The sequence below is a fragment of the Pan paniscus genome, chromosome 8 (assembly GCF_029289425.2).
Source record: "Pan paniscus chromosome 8, NHGRI_mPanPan1-v2.0_pri, whole genome shotgun sequence".
Taxonomy (NCBI): domain Eukaryota; kingdom Metazoa; phylum Chordata; class Mammalia; order Primates; family Hominidae; genus Pan; species Pan paniscus.
In genome coordinates this window covers 137,700,504-137,722,970 of record NC_073257.2, presented here as the reverse complement: position 1 = coordinate 137,722,970, position 22,467 = coordinate 137,700,504, and the positions used below count along the sequence as shown (strand labels likewise).

Sequence of the window (22,467 nt, the reverse complement as noted above, 5' to 3'; positions counted from 1 at the left end):
GATAAATCACATGAAAATAGGCTTTTTTTATGTGTTAGAGGAGCAATTTTCTGTTTCTTCACCATATTGTGCAACTTTTGCTAAGTACTCAGTCACAAAGTGACCCAGAATTCAATGTTTCTCTGAAAAAAGTTAAAGCCAAATGATTCATAGAAAGGTACAACTATTTAAGCTTTTCTAATTCCCATAGTGCCAACTTGGCAACTAGTCCATCCAGAATAATGTTTTTTAATACTAGGGGGGAATATCTTCCAAAGAGGAACCATGGGGTAGAAACAAAACCTCTAACAGGCTTGTAAGTGATTGGTGAGAAGACAAAGATGCAACTGGGACAATGAAAAAGTTGCTAAGTAGTACCCAGAAAAGTTAGGCCAGGTGTTGTGGCTCACACCTGTAATCCCAGCACTTTGGGAGGCCGAGGCGGGCGGATCACCTGAGGTTGGGAATTGGAGACCAGCCTGACCAGCATGGAGAAACCTCGTCTCTACTAAAAATACAAAATTAGCCGGGTGTGCTGGTACGTGCCTGTAATCCCAGCTACTTGGGACGCTGAGGCAGGAGAATTGCTTGAACCCGGGAGGCGGAGGTTGCAGTGAGCCGAGATCCTGCCATTGCACTCCAGCCTGGGCAACAAGAGTGAGACTCCATCTCAAAAAAAAAAAAAAGAAAAGAAGCAGAACTAGGGCAAGAAAGGTCAATACCAACAAGAGATACAATATTTACTATAAATGCAGAGAAGGCAAGAGTTCTTTGTAAAGCTGCAATCTCAGTATCCCTTGAAATGTGAAATACTCAAATTATCGACATTTGCCAAATGATAACATTTTTTAGCCAGTAATTCAAGTTTGCTAAGGAATCAACCCTCAGTATGTTACTTAGCTTGCCCAGAGTGATTCAGAAGGCATGTAAAACTGGAGAACTCTAACAAATAAGGCAGATGGTTTCATGTTTCCCTCTTTTCTGTCTGGAGATAACCTTTTCAGTTTGTGTTTGCATTGCTTACTGTTAACTATCTCCAAGTAGCTGTTACTGGAAGGGGAGCTGCATCCTATGTGGTCAGAGCCACAGTTGAGTACGTGCAGTATAATTTGTTGTGACTTCTGCTCAACTATTAACTTGGGCACATAAGCAAACATTCCTACATTAAGCACGATATGGATATGTTCAGTCTTCTACTGGTTATTGTAACTGATATTTAGATGGCCTTTTCCCATTTCTGAATTAATGTCTTTGCCTCATAGGTGAAATAGTTTGCTCTAATGTAGAGGAAGGCAGAAAAGGAAAATGAAGACTGTTGGATTGGTATATTTGTTGTACTTCCAGGAATGTATAATGTTTATACTATTATCAACATACTGTAATAAACTAATCTTGCAGAATGTGTTTCATGAGCAAAGAGAAATAAATTAAATGCAGTTTTTAAAAAAGGCCCAAATCAGAAGCTTGAGAACATGGCTCATGATCACTGGAATCTTGTCGAATTTTAGAGTTCGAAAGCAGCTGTCCTGGACCTTATATTAATAACCAGGCTGAACGTGTCCAAATGTTTTAATAAAACTGGATAGTATTATTTCAGCAACGATTCTAGCTATGTAAAGCAGTGCCCACTGTCATCATAGTACTGTCCCCCTGATGTTGCCATTAGGCTAGAAAGAGTAATTTATTTACTTATTTTTATTTTTATTTTTTTTGAGACAGAGTCTCGCTCTGTTGCCCAGGCTGGAGTGCAGTGGTGTGATCTCAGCTCACTGCAACCTGCGCCTCCCGGGTTCAAGTGATTTTCCTGCCTCAGCCTCCTTAGTAGCTGGGATTACAGGCACCCACCACCACGCCTGGCTAATTTTTGTATTTTTAATAGAGATGGGGTTTCATCACGTTGGCCAGGTTAGCCTCAAACTCCTGACCTCTCAAATGATCCACCCGCCTTGGCCTCCCAAAGTGCTGGGATTACAGATGTGAGCCACCGCACCCGGCCTAGAAAGAGTAATTTAAAATGCTGATTGCCTGAGAATTTCATGGCTTCAGTTGCCACCTTTCTATAAAGATGCTTAGAAGCAACTGTGATGTAGTGGAAATTATACTCGCCAAGAAACTAGAAGATATGGATTGGTTCTGGTCATGCTGTTTACTGGCAGTATGACCTTGGACAAGTCACGCCTCTAAGGTTCTTTCCTCATGCATCAAATGAGGGTGTTGGCCTTCATGTCTTCCAGAGATTTCTTTCAGTACTGAAATTCTGCAACTACCATGCCTATCTCTAGCTCTGACCTCTCCCTTAGCCTCCTGCCTTGCTTTTCCGTTGATCCCAGGATGGTTATGCCTGGATGTTCTTCTGATAACATTGACCATCTTCCTGACTATCCTGAAGGTCATCTTCCTACCCTCCTAACTCCTGATTCCCCCCAAAAGAACTTTATGCTGCTCTTTAGCTTCATTCATTTATTTTATTTTACTTTCCAATTTCCTGTTCTTGTCAATTATATAATTAGTATTTTAAGTTAGAAATCATAGAATATTTGTCTTCTTCCTATGCATAATTAGTCTGTTAGTGGGCACTGCTTATTCTTCCTTTGCAGTAATTTTCCCGTGGTTTTATTACCTCTCTCCCATGCTTAGCACTCAGCCCAAGCCTTTCTCTCTCTTCAACTATTATGATGTCCTTATCCATCTTTCCACTCAACTCTTATCCCTGCCATATGTCAGATCCTCTGTTCGGTATTGGGAACAAATGCAAACCACACATGTAGCTTAAGGATCTTCCCACATAGTGGGGAGACAGAGAATCAAATTCAAACAAGGGTTTTGGTTGGGCACAGTGGCTCACATCTGTAATCCCAACACTTTGGGAAGCTGAGGCAAAAGGATCACTTGAGCCCAGGCAATTGAGACCAGCCTGGGCAATAGAGTGAGACCCTGTCTCTACTAAAGAAATTTTTTTTTTTTTTTTTTTTTGAGACAGAGTCTCACTCTGTCACCCAGGCTGGAGTACAGTGGTGCCAGCTCAGCTCACTGCAACCTCTGCCTGCCAGGTTTAAGCGATTCTCCTGCCTCAGCCTCCTGAGTAGCTGGGACTATAGGCGTACGCCGCCACACCCAGCTAATTTTTGTATTTTCAGTACAGACAGGGTTTCCCCATGTTGACCAGGCTGGTTTTGAACTCCTGACCTCAGGTGATCCACCTGCCTTGGCCTCCCAAATTGCTAGGATTACAGGCATGAGCCACCATGCCTGGCCTAAAGAAAATTTTTTAAAAACAAGTAGTTTTAATACAGCTTTTCACATGATTGATGTTTGAGGTCTTGGCTAGGGACCCTAGATAGTGGACCCTGACATGAAGGCAATCCATTTAAAAGTAAGAATTTGGCAAGAATAAAAAATTACTTGCTAAGGAATAAAGGAGGCAAAATTTTATGTAAATTCTTAAACGATGTAGAATCTTAAACTGTGTAGAATCACAGAATTTTAAATTATTTCTAGACAGTATAAGAAATTATTCATTCAACGAATAATTACTGAGTACTAGGATAATTTGGTGACCAACACGGATAGGTCTCTGCTTTTAGAGCTCATTTGAGGGGCCGTTAGGTAGTGGGGAACTAGGAACAAACAGCAACCTCAGGAAGGTGATGGCTGCCACGGTGGGAAGCACACCGTGGATCTAGATACCTAGGGGATCACAGCAAGCCTTGTGGAGAAAACGACACCAGCGTTCAAACTCGAAGGATAATTCTCATTCATTCAGTCTATTCATTTTACAGGTAAGAAAACGAAAGCTTAGAAAATCTGTGGTTTACATGGAACAAATTAATGGCAAGCCAATCCCTTAGGTGGCTTCTTATTCCTGGGTCTTGCCTTGATTCCACGTTTCCTGAGCGCAGTATCTTAAAGTTTCATCTTCCATAGAACAAAGTAAGCGTTGAGTAAATAATTACTGATAACTTGCAACCTGTTGACAAGGCTGACACCTACCTGAAAATGCAGGAAGTGCATTTGCCTTTCAGTCCTTAGGAATTTACAGTCTACAGCAGTCATTCATTTTGGAGTTACTTGTATTTCTGGTGAGTTATGTTTATTTTTCAAATTACAGTGAGAATTCAGATCTAAGAATTTCATAATGAATCTCGTAAATAGCAGACCTCAAGATAATTAGAAATTTTACAACGTTTAAATTCCTTAGATCAATTAAAAACACTCTTGGAATAATTTATTTTTAAAATGCATGTAACAATGCATAATTTACTGACAATGCCTTAAGATTGTAGCATACAAATGAATTCAGTACATTCTACTATAATAATTCTTGTACAAATGAATGTGATAAACATCAGTTGGTCCATAATATATTTTAGAAAAAAAAGGATTTTTAAAATAAAATGGCTCTAGAGTAGCTTTGCTTAGAATTGACTCCAAATCCAGATGGGTTGGTTGATTATCTCACTGGGTTTATTTAGATGGGTTTATTTATTTAATTATATTTAGATGGTAAATTACCAGGATATTTTAGCTTTTATTATCAGAGAAATGTTAAGTAGGCTTATCTGAATATTTGTTATCATCATTTGGATTTAAATATAAATGCTTTAATTTTGAGTCACTATTTTTTATCTAAATGCTATCTATAATTTACATTGCTTAAAACACAATAGCTGATAACAGAAGCCATATTTTTGATGGGCCTTCTAATCAAAAAGAAAATAAGCTCTAAATACATTAGTCTTTTCAGAAACACAGTTGAGGTTGAAAGTTTTTTTTTTTTTCATTTTTGTCCTTGATTTTTTTTTTTTTTTTTTGAGACGGAGTCTTGCTCTGTCGCCCAGGCTGGCGTGCAGTGGCGCAATCTCGGCTCACTGCAAGCTCCGCCTCCCGGGTTCACGCCATTCTCCTGCCTCAGCTTCCCAAGTAGCTGAGACTACAGGCGCCTGCAACCACGCCCGGCTAAGTTTTTGTATTTTAAGTAGAGACGGGGTTTCTCCATGTTAGCCAGGATGGTCTCGATCTCCTGACTTCGTGATCCGCCCACCTCGGCCTCCCAAAGTGCTGGGATTACAGGCGTGAGCCACCACACCCGGCCTGTCCTTGATTTTTATCTGCCTTTTTTTGTCTGGCAGTCAAACTTTCACAGTCCCTGTTAACTCCTGTTTCTTCTTAACTTTATTTCCTAGCAGTAACTCTGTGCATAATCCGTATTGTTCAGAGTTTCACTAAGTAAGATGTAATACAGCCCACTGCTGATGTACTGATGAAAGAAAATCACTTATAAGATGAACCCTGCTGTAAGACAGAGCTGTCTCTTGTTTTGTTTTCAGCAGAAGCTGATCCTGTCTCATTTTTTCCTGCTACAGGTTCCTCAGTGGTGTGCTGAATATTGTCTTTCCATCCACTACCAGCACGGGGGCGTGATATGCACGCAGGTCCACAAGCAGACTGTGGTCCAGCTCGCCCTGCGGGTGGCGGATGAAATGGATGTTAACATTGGTCATGAGGTTGGCTACGTGATCCCTTTCGAGAACTGCTGTACCAACGAAACAATCCTGAGGTTGGTTTGTGGGGTTCAGTCCGCTCCCTGCTGATGATTCTTGGCTTAGGTTCTACAATTCTGAAGGAGCATTATTCTGGCATTCTACCTGTTAAGCATCTATGCTGTGCAGTAGCAACTGGTCTCTGTCATCAGCCAGCCAGCAACAGTTGCTTTCCCACACTGGCATCATCTGGGATTCCTTGTCTAAATGTATCCCATGACTCCCATTATCCCCTGGAAAAAGTTAACAACTTGCTTGGCCCCTCAGAACCTTCAAGCGTGTGCTTCTGGAGCTATGCCTCATGCAGGGTCCACATCATTGCCTGTGTGCAAGCCACATGGACACCTGGAGCACACTGTGTGCCCTGTGCTTTCCACACCCTGTGCCTGTACACCTGCCCCTCCCTGTGCTCAGCATGTCCGGGCCCGGCTAGTTCCTCCTAGTCACTCAGTATGCAGTGTAGCAGCCACCTACTCCAGGAAGGCTTCCCTGCCCCTCCAGTAATACACATTAGAAAACCCTCTGTGGGGCTTCTGGAAAACTTGGTGTCAGCCTGCATCACAGCAGCTTCGACCAGTGTTTCTCAAACTGTGCTTTGCAGAGTCTTCTATGTTCCAAGGAGACTTCTCTGTGGCTACCGCAAGTTGTGGTATCTCTTCTGTGCTTAGCTTCATTATGAGATTTCCTTTGAAGAAGGATTTCCAAGAGCTTGAAAGAAGAAAAAAAAAGGAAAAAGAAACTGGAAAAATCACTGCTCTGGGCTAGTGCTTCTCAAGCACCTTTATATTACAGCCATCATAGAAAGTGATAGTATCCATACAGTACCGCAAGGAAATGGTCACAGCTGCCTGGAGCCAGAGTTGACCATCCCACGGGCTTCAGCTGCCCCGGGCACTGCCCGACCACTCCAAGAGCCAAGTAGCTAAGTATCTCGGGGTCAGTATTTCTGCACCTCTCTAACCCATTTGTGTGGCATACAGTGTGCCACGCACAGCATTGGGGAAGCTCTGCTTTACTGTAACAGGGCAGGGATGGTTTTTCATGTACTCATATCCCTAGTGTCTCATGTGCTCATCCCCAGGAGGATGGTTGGTAAACTGGATAGTGGAAGGGATTTTGCCCTGTCCCAGCTAGCACTGCACTCTGGTGCGGTTCTTACCTCCATTCAGAAAACCCATGGGGCTGGGCACAGTGGCTAATGCCCATAATCCCAGCACTTTGAGAGGCCGAGGCAGGAGGATTGCTTGAGCTCTGGAGTTTGAGACCAGACTAGGCAACACAGTGAGATCTCATCTCTACAAAAAATACAAAAATTAGTGAGCGTGATGGTGCATGCCTATAGTCCCAGCTACTCAGGAGGCTGAAGCGGAAAGATCACTTGAGTCCAGGAAATCGAGGCTGCAGTGAGCTGTGATCGCGCCACTGCACTCCTGCCTGGGTGACAGAGTGAGACCATGTCCCAGAAAAAAAGAAAGCCCATGGGGCTCATTCAGTTTGTACTAAGCTACTTTCCCTCAAACGTTTATCTTCAAAAGTAGAAGACAGTCTTCAGGCTAGTGTCAAATCATAGGGGAAAGTCTTTAGACCATCAGCACTCTGACTTGAACTTCTTGAAGATATATTACCTTCTGTTATTTTAACAATTATGTCCCTGAGTCATTAAATTACTATGTATTTATAAATTGCTGATTGTGTAAATTGTACGTGAGTGGTACAAAAGAAACATAAAAACCTCTCTGGTTCTTAGGAGCTCACAAACTAGTTAAAGAGCTGGACAGGACAAGACATAGGACTCTGAAAGGGTTAAGGATCCCTAAGCAGATTTGTGGTTGGTTGGTTGGTTTGACATTTTAAAGTAGCCCTTTGAATTATGTTTTTAATTAAATGATGGCTCTGACTAGGTTCTGAAGTTAATATTATATCTTTAATACCATCTAGACTTTGAAAACCATTTAAAAGGATTCTTTAATGTAGTCATTTTTAAAATGAGATATTATAAGAGCTTTGTCATGATATGGAATCAGATATTTCTTTTTCTTTCTTTTTTTTTTTTTTTTTTTTTTGAGACAGAGTCCCACTCTGTCTCCCAGGCTGGAGTGAAGTGGCACGATCTCAGCTCACTTCAACCTCCATCTTCCGGGTTCAAGCGATTATCGTGCCTCAGCCTCCTAAGTAGCTGGGACTACAGGCATGCACCACCACGCTTGGCTAACTTTTTGTATTTTTAGTAGAGATGGGGTTTTGCCATGTTGCCTGGGCTGGTCTCAAACTCCTTAGCTGAGGCAGTTTGCTGGCCTCGGCCTTTGAAAGTGCTGGTATTACAGGCGTGAGCTACCGCGCCCAGCCTAAGATACTTCTTAATATGGAAAGCCACAAAGATAAATAATGGTGGGGAAATCTAATAATACTGTTAGACACGCCTCACCTTTTAAACATCTATCACATGTTAGGCTTAGGATTGTTTTATGGTAAAAACCCAAGCATTCAATTCTGACACCCAAAGGAAATACTATATATTAAAGTATGTATTAGTTTCAATCTGTGTATGGCATTCCTTTCTTAACAGGGACAGTTGCTTCAGGTGTGGTGGGCTGAGGTACAAAGGCACCCATGGAGACAGGTGGAGAGTAGCTTCCTGCTTTGACAAGTTTTGCAGGTTGTTTCTTTCTGCCCTTACTGGGCTGCCTTATTCTTCATTGCTTTCATATCTTCACTTCACAGTTACTCTTGCTTCTGAACATTGTACTTTCTTTTCCACTGTGACATGCCCCCAGAACCAGCGCAGAGTCAGAAGATACTCTGATGCATTGTGGTAAACAGTGTTTGAGTCACAGGAAAGAGGCCAGAGCTATTGAAAAGACCCCTATGATAAAATAAAGCAACACCTGTTTTCTTCCTGGTATTCTATGCTCTGGAGAGGAGGCAACATGGCTGTCAAAGGGTGTCTCCACCACTTACTCACTTGTAACCTTATAGAAGTCACCTAACCTCTTTGAGCTTTAAGTCGCCTCATCTGAAAAATGTGGACGATTAATATACTTGCTCTGAGGGTTGTTGTGAGGACTATTAAATTTATGTAACTGATGCATGGTGTATGTATGTGGTAGCTATGTTTATAATTATATTTTTATAATTATTATTAGAACAAGATTGATTTTCCTGAAGAGGTATGCTAGCCATAATTTTGAATAAGCTCAGATTGAATAGCTATTTAAATCAGAGGATTTAACATTGATCATTGATTGGCCGGGCACGGTGGCTCACGCCTGTAATCCCAGCACTTTGGGAAGCCAAGGTGGCTGGATCCCAAGGTCAGGAGATCGGGACCATCCTGGCTAACACGGTGAAACCCCGTCTCTACTAAAAATACAAAAAAAATTAGCTGGGAGTGGTGGCAGGTGCCTATAGTCCCAGCTGCTTGGGAGGCTGAGGCAGGAGAATGGCGTGAACCCAGGAGGCAGAGCTTGCAGTGAGCCGAGATCATGCCACTGCACTCCAGACTGGGCAACAGAGTGAGACTCCGTCTCAAAAAAAAAAAAAATTGATCATTGATGATAGAAGGCAGTAGTCTATATTTGATACTGTCTTTTTCATTTTTTTGGTAGCCCCTTAGTATCTATCAAACACATCATAGGCTGTCTTTAAGCCTACTACTATTTTTTGGATGCTATATGTAACAACTTTGTTCTTCTTTAAGCTTTTCTCTGGCCTTTTTTGAAACAGTGAATACCTGAATATTATATACCTAAAATAGTCTTTAGGAACTACATATCAAGATATCTCATAGAAGTGACTCATAGTGTCAAATGGTGGTCTTTTCTGTTTTTAGAACTGGAAAATTCTCAAATTTTCATTAAGGTTAAACTCAATTATATAATTTTATAAAATATAAATATTAATAAAACTTTATTTTATTATAGTCTTAGCTTTTAGAAATTTAGCCTTAATTTAAAGATATAAACTGCATTTCCTGAAACCTTGGTAGTGTATCTATTTTTTTTACGTACTTATTAGTTAACAGCACTTTTTAAAGTATCATACACACAATATCTCATTACCATAAAGTTCAGAAACATATCTTTGTGTTATATAGAAAAAAAGTAGTTTTTTTTTTGCTTTGTTTTGAGTTGGAGCCTTGCTCACATCGCACAGACTGGGATGCAGTTGTGGGATCATAGCTCACTGTAATGTGGGACTCCTCCTGGGCTGGAGTGATCTCCCACCTCAGCCTCCCAAGTAGGTGCGACTGCAGAAAAATGTGGGTTTGTATAGTAAGTTTTAGGATTGAGCCTTCACAATTCCCTTATATAATCATCTGTAAGGCTAGGCCTTGCTGGATGAGTCTGCTGGAGTTTTTAATAAGTTAGCATCTTCTCTTTTTTTTAATTAAGCCTAGATGTATTTACATAACACATAAACCTCCTCAATCTTATGGGGCAGCATTACTTCCTATAAGATCAGTGCTTAGGTGAGTTTTGCTGAAAAGGAAACAGAGATAACATTAGAAATTAAATCTCTAATTAGCCTCAGCAAAAAAAAAAAAAAAAAAAAATTGAAAACTAGATTTCAATGCATCTGTTGGCATCTTGCACAAAGTATAATACTATAGTATTCAAGATGCTTTATTTTCTAAGTTTGAGGAAAGGAATCATCAATTTATCACTGCTCATTTGATAAAACACAGGATGAGAACCTGTATGAAAAGAAAGGCAGAGGGCATACACTTTGATCTCATAAAGATCCAGAGAGGAAGAACATGGACTTTTATCACCAAAACTACAAGGCCAAGGAAGCAATCGTTATACTTTGACAGTGACAACAGATAGAACAACTATCCGGGTTTAAATCTTGACTCTCTACCTGGCTTTGTGACCTTGGGCAGGGTACTGAATTTTTCTGACCTTCAGTTTTCTCATTTATAAATGAGTCATAGTAATGGGATAGCAATATCTACTTTGAAGTTTATTCTGAAGATTAAATGAGAAACATATACACCAGCTTAGTGACTGGCTCACACTAGGTGCTTAATAGATGTTTGTTTACTTCCTTTTTTTTTTTTTTTTTCCTTGAAAGAGATTAATTGAGGACTGTGTCAAGATCCCCAAGACTACCCCCAGGTTCAGTGATTTGCTAGAAAGGTTCATGGGATTCAGCATATTATTTACTTATAACTAAGGTTTATTGCATTGAAAAGATACAAAGCAACATCAGCAAAGGGAAATAGTGGATGGGACGAAGTTTACAGGAACCCAGGCGCAAGCTCACGAGCTCTCGCCCAGTGAAGTCACAAACCGTGCACTTCATTCACAGCTCGTGAAATGGTGCCCTACCAGGGAAACTCAGGCTCAGTGCCCAGGGTTTTTATTGAGGGCTGGCCGTAGAGGCACCCTCTGCCTAGTATGTTTCAAAATTCCAGACTCCCAAAAGGAAAGCACATGTGCAGCGTAAAACATATTGCCTGTACAAATGGTTCAGGCACAGCAAACTACTCTTTTCTGGGGGAGTCTCGCTCTGTCGCCCAGGCGGGAGTGCCCTGGCGCAATCTCGGCTCACTGCAAGCTCCGCCTCTCCAGTTCACGCCATTCTCCTGCCTCAGCCTCCCGGGTAGCTGGGACTACAGGCGCCCGCCACTACTCCCGGCTAATTTTTTGTATTTTTAGTAGAGACGGGGTTTCACCGCGTTAGCCAGGATGGTCTCGATCTCCTCACCTTGTGATCCGCCTGCCTCGGCCTCCCAAAGTGCTGGGATTACAGGCGGGGCAAAGTACTCTTTATCAGTTCTGGGAATGGTGAGAACCCTCCCCAAATCTAAGTTCCCAAATGCTAGCCAAGGGCTAACCTTGCAGGCAGGCCTGTTGAAGGATAGCAATCTCAGAATTGCCATGTACAAGAATAAATAAAAGTAAATACCTTAAATGGGATTGGGGCCGGGAGCGGTGGCTCACGCCTGTAATCCCAGCACTTTGGGAGGCCGAGGTGGCTGGATCACAAGGTCAGGAGATCGAGACCATCCTGGCTAACACGGTGAAATCTTGTCTCTACTAAAAATACAAAAAATCAGCCAGGCGTGGTGGCGGGCGCCTGTAGTCCCAGCTACTCGGGAGGCTGAGGCAGGAGAATGGCGTGAACCCGGGAGGCGGAGCTTGCAGTGAGCCGAGATTGCGCCACTGCACTCCAGCCTGAGCGACAGAGCGAGACTCTGTCTCAAAAAAAAAAAAAAAAAAAAAAAAAAAAATGGGATTGGTTTCTTCAAGCAGTAATACAGGTAAATATGTAAATAGTGTCAGAAAGTTATTTTCATTAGGCTTAGTGACTAATAGGTGGTTATTTTAATTTTAAAAAATCATCCCAAGAAGTATGGGAAAAGTCCATTAAAATCACTAATGACCTCTCCCCACTCCAGGAATTCTAGCCAGTTTTCATGCTGCCCTTAAATAGGTGGTTACTTTTTAGATCCTTCTGTTTGCTTATTATTAGGATGACATCTTAATGATATCATCTCTCACAGTGAATCACCAATAATAGTGTCTGTCCTAACAGTGGGCTAGCAGGACCATGAGCCTGAGCCAGGATGGTTATTCTTGTATCCTTTCCTTGAAAAGTGTATAATTTTACTCAAAATTCTTTCATTGATGAATGCGAGAGGAAAAATTGACCAGGGTGTTTTATGATACTTTTTATGTATAAAGCTCAGAATAAAAGTTAGATGCAGGCTTTTATTAATATTTGTAATAAACATTTAGGCAGAGGTCTTTAACTTAGGGTTCAGAATGGTCTTTGTAGGGGGCAGTCCATGAACATATACAAACTGGGTATAAATCTTGTTTATCTGTGTTTTTTTGTGCTATAATTCTGTAGATTGTATCAACTTAAAGGAATTTTGGCCCCAGTGAAAATTTAGAGTTACTGATTTAGAGAAATGAATATAGGAAAGGCATTTTTCTTGTTAGGAAGTTTTTTGCATGACTTAGCATAAGAATATTCTAACTTTAATGTTTCTTCTTTATAGGTATTGTACTGATGATATGCTGCAAAGAGAAATGATGTCCAATCCTTTTTTGGGTAGCTATGGGGTCATCATCTTAGATGATATTCATGAAAGAAGCATTGCAACTGATGTGTTACTTGGACTTCTTAAAGATATTTTACTAGCAAGACCAGAACTGAAACTCATAATTAACTCCTCACCTCACCTGATCAGCAAACTCAATTCTTATTATGGAAACGTGCCTGTCATAGAAGTGAAAAATAAACACCCTGTGGAGGTTGTGTACCTTAGTGAGGCTCAAAAGGATTCTTTTGAGTCTATTTTACGCCTTATCTTTGAAATTCACCACTCGGGTGAGAAAGGTGACATTGTAGTCTTTCTGGCCTGTGAACAAGTAAGTGATACTCTAACCTTACAGAGTAATAAGGTATTTCATTTGGGAAGCTTTTAATAACTAACATACAGGTTTCAGTTTGCTAATTAACTGTTTAAATATTTGGTTTCATCACACCTCATTAAATAAAACCTGTGCTGAAAGGAGAACAGGAAGTGTTTCTAAAATCACATGCAGTTCTGAAAACAAAATATGGGTGAGGAGTCTCTAGACATGATCTCCAGAGCCAACTTCCCTCCAGCAGGCTCAGGCCAGAGAGTGGCTGCCCCAAAGGCACAGCTGGCTCTATTTATGCTTGCTGTGAATTGTCTCTTGGTACAGTAGGTGCATGCCGACTCCCCTGACATTCTCCGCTGCCTCCCTATGAGCAGGTGTGTTTGTTGGAGATCAGGACTATTACCTAAGCACTCACCATAGAGTTAAGTAACACAACATTTCCCACAAGCAGTCCTGTGATAGTCAGTGGAGTATGGGCAGAAAATATAGCCCACCCGAGAAGGTCATCTCCCTGGACTGGGGCTCCATTCTTAAAAGATAAAAAAAAAAAAAACCTTTAACTCAGATTTCTTTAAAGCATCTCTTTAAAAGAATGACTGGAAATGTGCAATCAAGCATCATTTCCATTCTGTTACTGCTTTTAGACAGCCAAGGTGCCATTTGGGGTTGCATTTTTTTTTAAATTGCAGCTACACTGGCCCTATTTCTTTCCCCACTACTCTGTTGGCTGAATCTAAAAGCCTCCAGGGTCTCCAGAATTAGACCTCTCTTCATGGAGACTAACTGCCTGGCCTTTTTTCCCTGTCTTCTCCCACAGAGAGGAGAAGCATGAGTTTTTAGACCATCACCCATATATGTAGTGGTTCTACTCATTAAACAGAAACCAAAAAGGAAATTACTTGATGTAGGCTGAGCCACAGCTGAACAGATAAGTGGCTCAGCTGTCTGTCAGAGCCTTTTCTTGAACATCCACATATTTCAGAAACACTTTCAGAAGTATTTATTCTATTTTATACTCAAAGCATAAAGGATGACAGCTCCTTCTGGCTTTGGGAACTTTAGTTTTCTTAAATTTATCTGTTTCTAGAACCTCAATATGACTGCATATTTATCATTTTTTTGTATGTATATGATATACATTCTCTTGAATAGCAAATCTGCCTATTACAGTGATTCATTGTTATCATCTCATCCTGCATGATTCAAGATATTCAAGAAAGTCCTGAGGAAAATAATAAAATGATTACGGAGACATAGGATTTATGAAAACAGTTGGAGGTTCTCAGTGTAAACAGATGAAGCCTAAGGAAGGGAAGAATGGCAAATCTAATATATTTGAGAGTCAGAATTGCCAGGTGAAAAACAGGACGTAGGCCGGGCACTGTGGCTCACACCTGTAATGACAGCACTTTGGGAGGCTGAGGCGGGAGGATCACGTGAGGCCAGGAGGTTGAGACCAGCCTTGACAACATAGCAGGACCCTATCTCAACAAAAAAATTAAAAAATTAGCCAGGCATGGTGGCTCAGGCCTGTAGTCCCACCTACTCAGGAAGCTGAGGTGGGAGGATGGCTTGAACTAAGGAGTTTGAGGCTGCAGTGAGCTGTGATTGCACCACTGCACTCCAGCCTGGGTGACAGAGCAAGACCCTGTCTCTAGAAAAAAAAAAATGAAAAATTAAAAAAAACCAGGATATACATTTCTGCAAGAAAAAAATGCAATTAAGACTGATAGGATGGGTGTAATCCTTCAAGTCAGGGTAAGCAAAAATTCCTAAATGGATTTGGAAATGGATTTTGGATCTTGGAAAATAAAGCTCATAACAGAACTGAGGTGCAGATGGTCTTAGAGTACATGATTCTTATAAGTTTAATATAAACTATAATTAATTGTAGAGTGACTTTTGAACTGTCAACTTTAGAACATGCACCATTATCCAGGCTGGTGGTAGAAACTGTAAATGCCACAGGACTTGGAGAGGTATGTAATTTCCCCTGAAGGCAGGCTGGAAAGGCATTCCTATTAAGAAACCATCAGTCTTGCAGTCTTAAAGTGAGAGTGCCATGAAAGCTACCGGAGGATTTTGTAATTCTGAGCCTCTGTGACCAGGCGGAGCACTGGACCCTCTAAAGGTGAGCTCCTCATTGTTCAGGGGCTCAACAGCCGACCTGCCCTGTGGGTGGGGCAGCAAGCCAGCCACTGACATTGGGCTGGCTTCAGCAGACTTTACCTGGGCACCAGGTTTCTTTCTCCTGCTTCAGCCTTGGATTCCACAGGTGTTATCTGGTTTTCCTTACCCCATCTACTGCCTAACAAGCAGAACACCATTCAGTATACTGATGGACTTTTCTTTTTTACTATTTTTGTCAGGATCCCTCATTAAGATTCTCATCTCTTATGGATTGGGATTTGTGTCTTGGAAAGATTTGTCTTGCACCGAAATCAGTGCTAACAGCTATTGATCATTTCCCCCCATGCTATTTGATGCTTTCTTGATTTCTATATAAAGCTTTAAAACCTACCGTAGCACTTAAATATCATGTGAAAACAAACTCAACCAGTCTAATACAAATGTATTAATTGTCATTTAAAATTTGTATTTATTTGAGACAGGACCTCACTATGTTGCCTAGGCTGGAGTGCAGTGGTGTGATCTTGGCTCAGTGTAACCTCGAACTCCTGGGCTCAAGCCATCTACCTCTTCAGCCTTCGAAGTAGCTGGGATTACAGGTGTGTGCCAGTATGCCCAGCTAGTTTTTGGTTTTTGTTTTTTTTTTTGGTAGAGACGGGGTCTAACTATGTTGCCCAGGCTGGTCTTGAACTCCTGGCCTCAAGCAGTTCTCCTGTCTTGGCCTCCCAAAGTGCTGGGATTATAGGCATGAGCCACTGCACCCAGCCCTGCCATTTTTTTATATTAAGAAGTATGTTTTAAATTACAGAAATATTCTCAAACATTTTGGTGAAACAGCAGTACATTTACCTTAGGTGTGTCACATTTTCTCCAACCACTTGCTTAGCACCACACCTGCTGTGAATTAATCTCTGTAATTCACAGGCTGCCCTGTGTCTTGGCACTTAATTGAGACTTAGAGCCCTGAATGTTTAGCGTGTTGTTTCCTATCACCTAGCTGTCTTTTAACCGGAAGACAAAATATGAAATAAACAGAAAACATACATTGAGATTTACGATAATATGTAGCCAGATTACTGTACAGTAATAAACTATCACAAAGGTGTTTTTAGGCTGGAGGTTTTCCTGGGAAATGTTTTATGCAGTTGTGGATCTTCTTTCATTTTTGGTGAGCTAGATGTCTGCTAGATATCGTCCTTCAGTGGGTGTTGCTGTTTTCCGTAACTGTGCAGGTAGTTATAGGAAAGTTATGCATATGTAAATAAACCACATACATTGAATAAGAATCAAGGAAATGAATAAACAAAATGTCTGAAGTACCAGATGCACATTTTTTAAAGCTTTTCTGTCCCAAATTCTGCAGATTATGGCCTTAAAGCCCTGTATCAGCTGTGCTTGAGGAGCCTAAACTATTTATCTATTTCTGTTTTGCTCTGCTTTTTCCCTTCTGAAGATTTTACAAATTCTTTTTTATTGCCATTTGGAACAAAATTCAACATTAGAACCAACTTACAAGGCAGCCAAAATAGCTCAGTGAGAGAGCATTAGACCGAAGAATTCACCTATGACTAAAAAGTTTTAGCAGCTACAACCAAATAAAGAATTAGTGGCCATAATTATTTTTCCCACATCTTCTAGGAGAATAAAAGTAAATATTTCAGTGCAATAAAAAGTTTACCTTGGGCCAGGTGCGGTGGCTTATGCCTGTAATCCCAGCACTTTGGGAGGCCAAGGCAGGCAGATCATGAGGTCAGGAGATCGAGACCATCCTGGCTAACACGGTGAAGCCCCGTCTCTACTAAAAATACAAAAAAATTAGCCAGCCATGGTGGTGGGCACCTGTAGTCCCAGCTACTCGGGAGGCTGAGGCAGGAGAATGGCGTGAACCTGAGAGGCAGAGCTTGCAGTGAGCTGAGATCGGGCCACTGCACTCCAGCCTGGGCAACAGAGCGAGACTCCATCTCAAAAAAAAAAAAACAGTTTATCTTGATAGGAAATTGCTCATGAATGGGCTGCTGGAATCAAATACCCCTTTCCAAATCCAGGTTAGCTGTTAAGTTGCACCAGTGAGAAGCTTGCTTGATGGACTCATCTGGGAGGAATGAATGCGTGTCCTCCTAAGGCCAAGCAGCAGCCAGGTTCAGGGGATGCAGCTCAGCTCAAGTACTCATTCTTTTCCTTTTAATTTCTTTTTTTTTTTTTTTTTGAGACGGAGTCTCACTCTGTTGCCAGGCTGGAGTGCAGTGGCACGATCTCGGCTCGCTGCAACCTCCGTCTCCCGGGTTCAAGTGATTCTCCTGCCTCAGCCTTGTGAGTAGCTGGGACTACAGACGCATGCCATCATGCCCAGCTAATTTTTGTATTTTTAGTAGACAGGGTTTCACCATGTTGGCCAGGATGGTCCCAATCTCTTGACTTCATGATCCGCCCGCCTCAGCCTCCCAAAGTGCTGGGATTACAGGCGTGAGCCACCACTCCTGGCCTTCCTTTTAGTTTCTAAACAATCCTTCCTTAATATGTGGAGTAAAGTGAAGTAATCAGAATTATAAGAATGGAGAAAACGTTTTGTTCTCATTATTCCAATTGGCAAGTTTTCACTCATTAGGATCAACAGCCATGCTGTTTGCTTGGTAAAAAATCTGCCCCAAGTAAATCAATTATATGTGGAAAAAGGAAGTGCAAGCAAGGGACTGTACCTGTGTACCAGCTGATGTGGGACCCCGTGGAGCGGCCTCTGCCCAGCTTCCTGGGAGCCGCTTAGCAGATCAGGAAACGAGCACAGCTCACCTAGTTCTCAGTGACCTGTGATACCTTGCTATTTTTCTAGATGGATCTGTCTTCCCACAAAACCCTTGAGTTAATTCAATCCCATTCTACAAATGGTATGGAAAGGAAAGAGACATAAGCTAGAGACCTAGAGAATGGAATTGAGCTGTAAAAACTATGGCAGTTGTGGGAAGTCATTTTTTTACTTAGATTTTTAGTGAAATCTAACAAAATTAAATGGGAAAACAATATAAATTATATTTAACTTCCCCAAAGACGTTTTCTCATTTAGGTGCATCTTTACTTATTTAAAGATACATGTAGGCAGCAACACAGGGATTTCTTTCCCTGTATCTGTTACGTAGTATTGCCTAAAATTTTTTGTAATTCAGACTTTTTTTAATAGTGACGTTGTTTGCATTGTATTTTATTTTCATGGGTTTTTTTTTCTTTAGGATATTGAGAAAGTCTGTGAAACTGTCTATCAAGGATCTAACCTAAACCCAGATCTTGGAGAACTGGTGGTTGTTCCTTTGTATCCAAAAGAGAAATGTTCATTGTTCAAGCCACTCGATGAAACAGAAAAAAGATGCCAAGTTTATCAAAGAAGAGTGGTGTTAACTACTAGCTCTGGAGAGTTTTTGATCTGGACCAACTCAGTCAGATTTGTTATCGATGTGGGTGTGGAAAGAAGAAAGGTAATTATTATTGAGTAGGTTAAACAGACTGCTGATCGTTGTCAAGCACTAGTTTCTCAGTTTCCTACCATTTTACTGATCAGGAAGTGAGGATGAACTATGTGACCTGGGGATTCGTTGAATTTGGTCATGAGTGCAAAGAAGAATTATTGCAGCCAGTAACAAAAGTCTTGATTCCATTAGCATGTTGGAGGTTTGGAAATGAATTAAATTGATTGAGCTGCCAAAGGAGAAAGTTTTGAGGAAAGACTCAACTACTAGAGCGTAAAGGTGATAGTCATCTTTAACAGTATTTTTTCTTTAGCTAAGGTACTAGCAAGCAAATTGTTTGACTCTTAAACTGATCTCTTCTTAGGAACAATTTACTGGATTTTTTTGATAGCCCCTTTATCAGAGTAATTAGTATCTTACCCCAGAGAACTTACTAGAAACTTGTTTCAAGTATACTGACTTTAATTTTAGCAAATTTTGGCTTATAACTGACATGATAAAATTTTCATCCTAATCATTACAAAATATTCTTTATTACTTTTAAATTAAAAATTAGAAAAAATGAAAACAAGGAATCTCAAACTCTGAAAGACACTGAGACTTCAGAAAATCCTAACATTTGAGATCTCAAACGAAACTAACAAATATTGACTAATTTACCATTACTAGGTGCCGAGATGTTTTATCCCTCCAGGAGACTATGAGCCTCCTAAATATCCCTGACTTATTATGACAGAGCAATTCCAACAGTCATGAAGGTTCCCTGGAAATCACTTAGAGTTGATCTTGATTGAATTAGTCCAGCCTTCAGAGAAATCAGGGCTGTCACTTTCCCCCGTGAACCACCTGTAAGGAAAATCATTGTTAGTGCCATACGCAGTTTCTGTATTAGCTGTTATGATTGGAACTCTCAGTATGTGTTGTACAGGTGAGACCACCAAGATCCTGGTTGATTTGAACAAAACTATAAAGAAACATGGCACTATCAGGTGAGAACCCTTTCTCTGTGTGACATATGAGCATATGTTATCATTCACCAGTACAGTGCTTTGAGAAGTGACAGTGCTAGTATTTCAGCAGATGACACAAAGGTCTCATAGTTATTGAAGCCACAATGAAAGCAGACAACCTTTAAATCCATTTATCAAAGCACTTGCAGTTTCCATCTCAAGGCAAGTGAAACAATAATAAATATCGTGCAAAGAAAATGAGTCTGTGGCAGTGCATTGCATGGAGTAAAGTACTGCGCAGCATATTCTCTTCAGGATCAGTGAGCCTACTGAATCATGACTTATCTGACGCTAATGATGCTGTCTTTGCATTTAAAGGTGTACAACCCGAGAATAAGAGCAAACTCGCTCGTCATGCAGCCCATCAGCCAGAGCCAGGCAGAGATACGCAAGCAGATTCTTGGCTCATCTTCTTCAGGTAGTGCTGTGGACACAAATACTAAATGTTGTCAATTCTTGTAAGCAGGCAACCCAGAAATATTAAAGCCATTTTTCTTGGTGTCTTTTAGGAAAATTTTTCTGCCTGTACACTGAAGAATTTGCCTCCAAAGACATGACGCCACTTAAGCCAGCAGAAATGCAGGAAGCCAACCTAACAAGCATGGTGCTTTTTATGAAGAGGATAGACATTGCGGGCCTAGGCCACTGTGACTTCATGAACAGACCAGGTAGCCTTATGCTCCCATGTCAGCCAGGCATGTAGGCTGAGATTCACCTTCTCCTGCCCATTCTCTGTCCTGAGTTCACATGATGCGCAGCAGTGCACACAAGCATGGAGGGGGCGTTGGTTTGGACTGAAGCATTTTCCCACTAGAGGTAAACAGTCTCTGAAGGTAATTTTTAAAACCCCACAAACCTCTAGGAAATAACTGTTCTGACACGAGAAATGTGTCTGCTGTTGGACACTGCAGCACAGGGGAACTGGGCTTAAGGAGCTGGGTAATGTGGAGTATGGAAGCGTAAGGGTGAATCAGCAGAAAGAAGAATTCTCAGCAGCTTGAATTGTCCTTTTTTCTTTTCTTTTCTTTTTTTTTTTTTTTTTTTGAGACAGGGTCTTGCTCTGTTGCTCAGACTGGAGTATAGTGGCGTGATCATAGCTCACTGCAACCTCCACCTCACAGGCTCAAGTGATCCTCCCACCACAGCTTCCCAAATAGCTGGGACCACAGGTGCAAGCCACCACACTTATTAATGTAGATTTCCTTTGTAGATGTAGATTTCTTTTACAAAGTGACAGCTTTTCAGAGCTAGTCCTATGTCTGCAGTTTCTCAGAATAACCAGCTCAAAATATGCCAGAGAAGTATATTTTGGGGTGGCATATTCTAGTCTCCTCCAGTCATATTTTGGGGTGGTGTGTCCTGAGCCCCAACAAGATAGGTTTCATTTTTGAAAATTGCTCTTCCAGTCCCACTGTTCATCTCATAAGCCCAGGAATCACCACCTGTTGATTTCCTAGGCATCTTCTTGCTCAGGGTAGTAGATGTTTGGTGGACTAGAAATGCAGGGAGAAGAAAAGGCAGGCTTGGTGATGTCAAGGATTTTTAAAAGCAAACTATCTCACTGTGTTCTCTCGATAGTCACCCTCTGTGCTGCTCATTCCATGAGGCTTAAAGCTGATAACTGGGGGACAAAAGGGTTAGAGTAACAATTTATTTTTGTCTCCTGACAATACACACATAACTTTTCTGCTGTGCTTGGGGAAAATATAACTGTGGATTAATTCTGACTCATTGTTTTGGAAGCAAAAAAAGAAAAAGATGCTCGCAGCTGCTGCATTTAATTCAACTTATAATTGAAATACGCAAATCCAGCAAACTTGTTACCCTTTTCAGGATGCATGAACCATGTGAAAATGAATTTGGCATAACTAGGCTACAGGCTGTTAATTGAATTCCCCTGATCTGGACCTCTTTTTAAAAAATCAGTTGTATTTTTCTTCCTTGGCTGCCTGACAATTGACCTCCATCCTGAATGACACAGTCACTGTCCATTGGGGTAGGAGGCCTCAGGACCAGCTGACCACTTCAGTGGAAACAGATGGCCTGAGACTGCCGCTACCCTGGGAAGGCAGTGGTACCTAGATAGAAATTTGGAGAAAAACTAGCCAAAAGGTACCAGACTACACCAGAGGTCATCTTTGTATTCAGAGGCAGAACTCATTTTGGTAGTAGCCAGATGACTGGCTTTGGTATGATCTATGATTCTTTGGATTATGAAAAGAAAAGTGAACCCAAACACAAACAGGCATGGCACGTCAGATAAGGCAACGCCTCATGAAAACAGGGGAAAATGCAGGAAGAAAATAAAGTTGCTGGGCACAGTGGCTCACGCCTCTAATCCCAGCATTTTGGGAGGCCGAGGTGGGTGGATCACCTGAGGTCAGGAGTTCAAGACCAGCCTGACCAACGTGGTGAAATCTCGTCTCTACTAAAAACAAAATTAGCCGGGCATGGTAGCGCATGCCTGTAATCCCAGCTACTTGGGAGGCTGAGGCAGGAGAATCACTTGAACTCAGGAGGTGGAGGTTGCAGTGAACCAAGATTGCGCCATTGCACTGCAGCCTGGGCAACAAGAGCAAAACTCTGTCTCAAAAAAAAAAAAAGAAAGAAAAGAAAGTCAAAGGCTGCAGAGGCCAGGGATGGCACTGGTGAAAAGACGAATTAAAGATTCTGCAGGGCTGGGCATGGTGGCTCACACCTGTAATCCTGGCACCTTGGGAGGCTGAGGTGGGAGAACTGCTTGAGGGCCAGGAATTCAAGACCAGCCTGGGCAATATAACAAGACCCCATCTCTACAAAATTTTTTTTTTTTTTTTTTTTTTTTTTTAATGAGCCAGGTGTGGTGGCATACGCCTGTAGTACTAGCTGTTTGGGAAGCTGAGTCAGGAGGATCACTTGAGTCCAGGGTTCAAGGTTGCAGTGAGCTATGATCGTGCTGCTGTACTTCAGACAGGGCGACAGAGCAAGACCCTGG

General features: G+C 41.5%; 2 protein-coding genes across 3 annotated transcripts in view; one reads left to right on the top strand and one right to left on the bottom strand.

Moving 5' to 3' along the window:
* DHX32 (DEAH-box helicase 32 (putative)) overlaps positions 1-22,467 on the top strand; it is a 60,074-nt gene that overhangs the window by 23,973 nt on the left and 13,634 nt on the right. For both annotated transcript variants that reach the window (XM_034931687.3, XM_055093456.2), the window contains exons 3-7: positions 5,343-5,536; positions 12,529-12,901; positions 18,250-18,492; positions 19,812-19,911; positions 20,003-20,161. In XM_034931687.3, the coding sequence (XP_034787578.1) occupies positions 5,343-5,536; positions 12,529-12,901; positions 18,250-18,492; positions 19,812-19,911; positions 20,003-20,161 (1,069 nt within the window). The remainder of the gene's footprint in view (positions 1-5,342; positions 5,537-12,528; positions 12,902-18,249; positions 18,493-19,811; positions 19,912-20,002; positions 20,162-22,467) is intronic.
* The window catches only part of BCCIP (BRCA2 and CDKN1A interacting protein), a 30,207-nt gene continuing 26,667 nt past the window's right edge, over positions 18,928-22,467 (bottom strand). Inside the window, exon 8 of the mRNA XM_003816285.7 lies at positions 18,928-19,329. Coding sequence (XP_003816333.3) covers positions 19,211-19,329 — 119 coding nt within the window. The 3' untranslated portion in view covers positions 18,928-19,210. The remainder of the gene's footprint in view (positions 19,330-22,467) is intronic.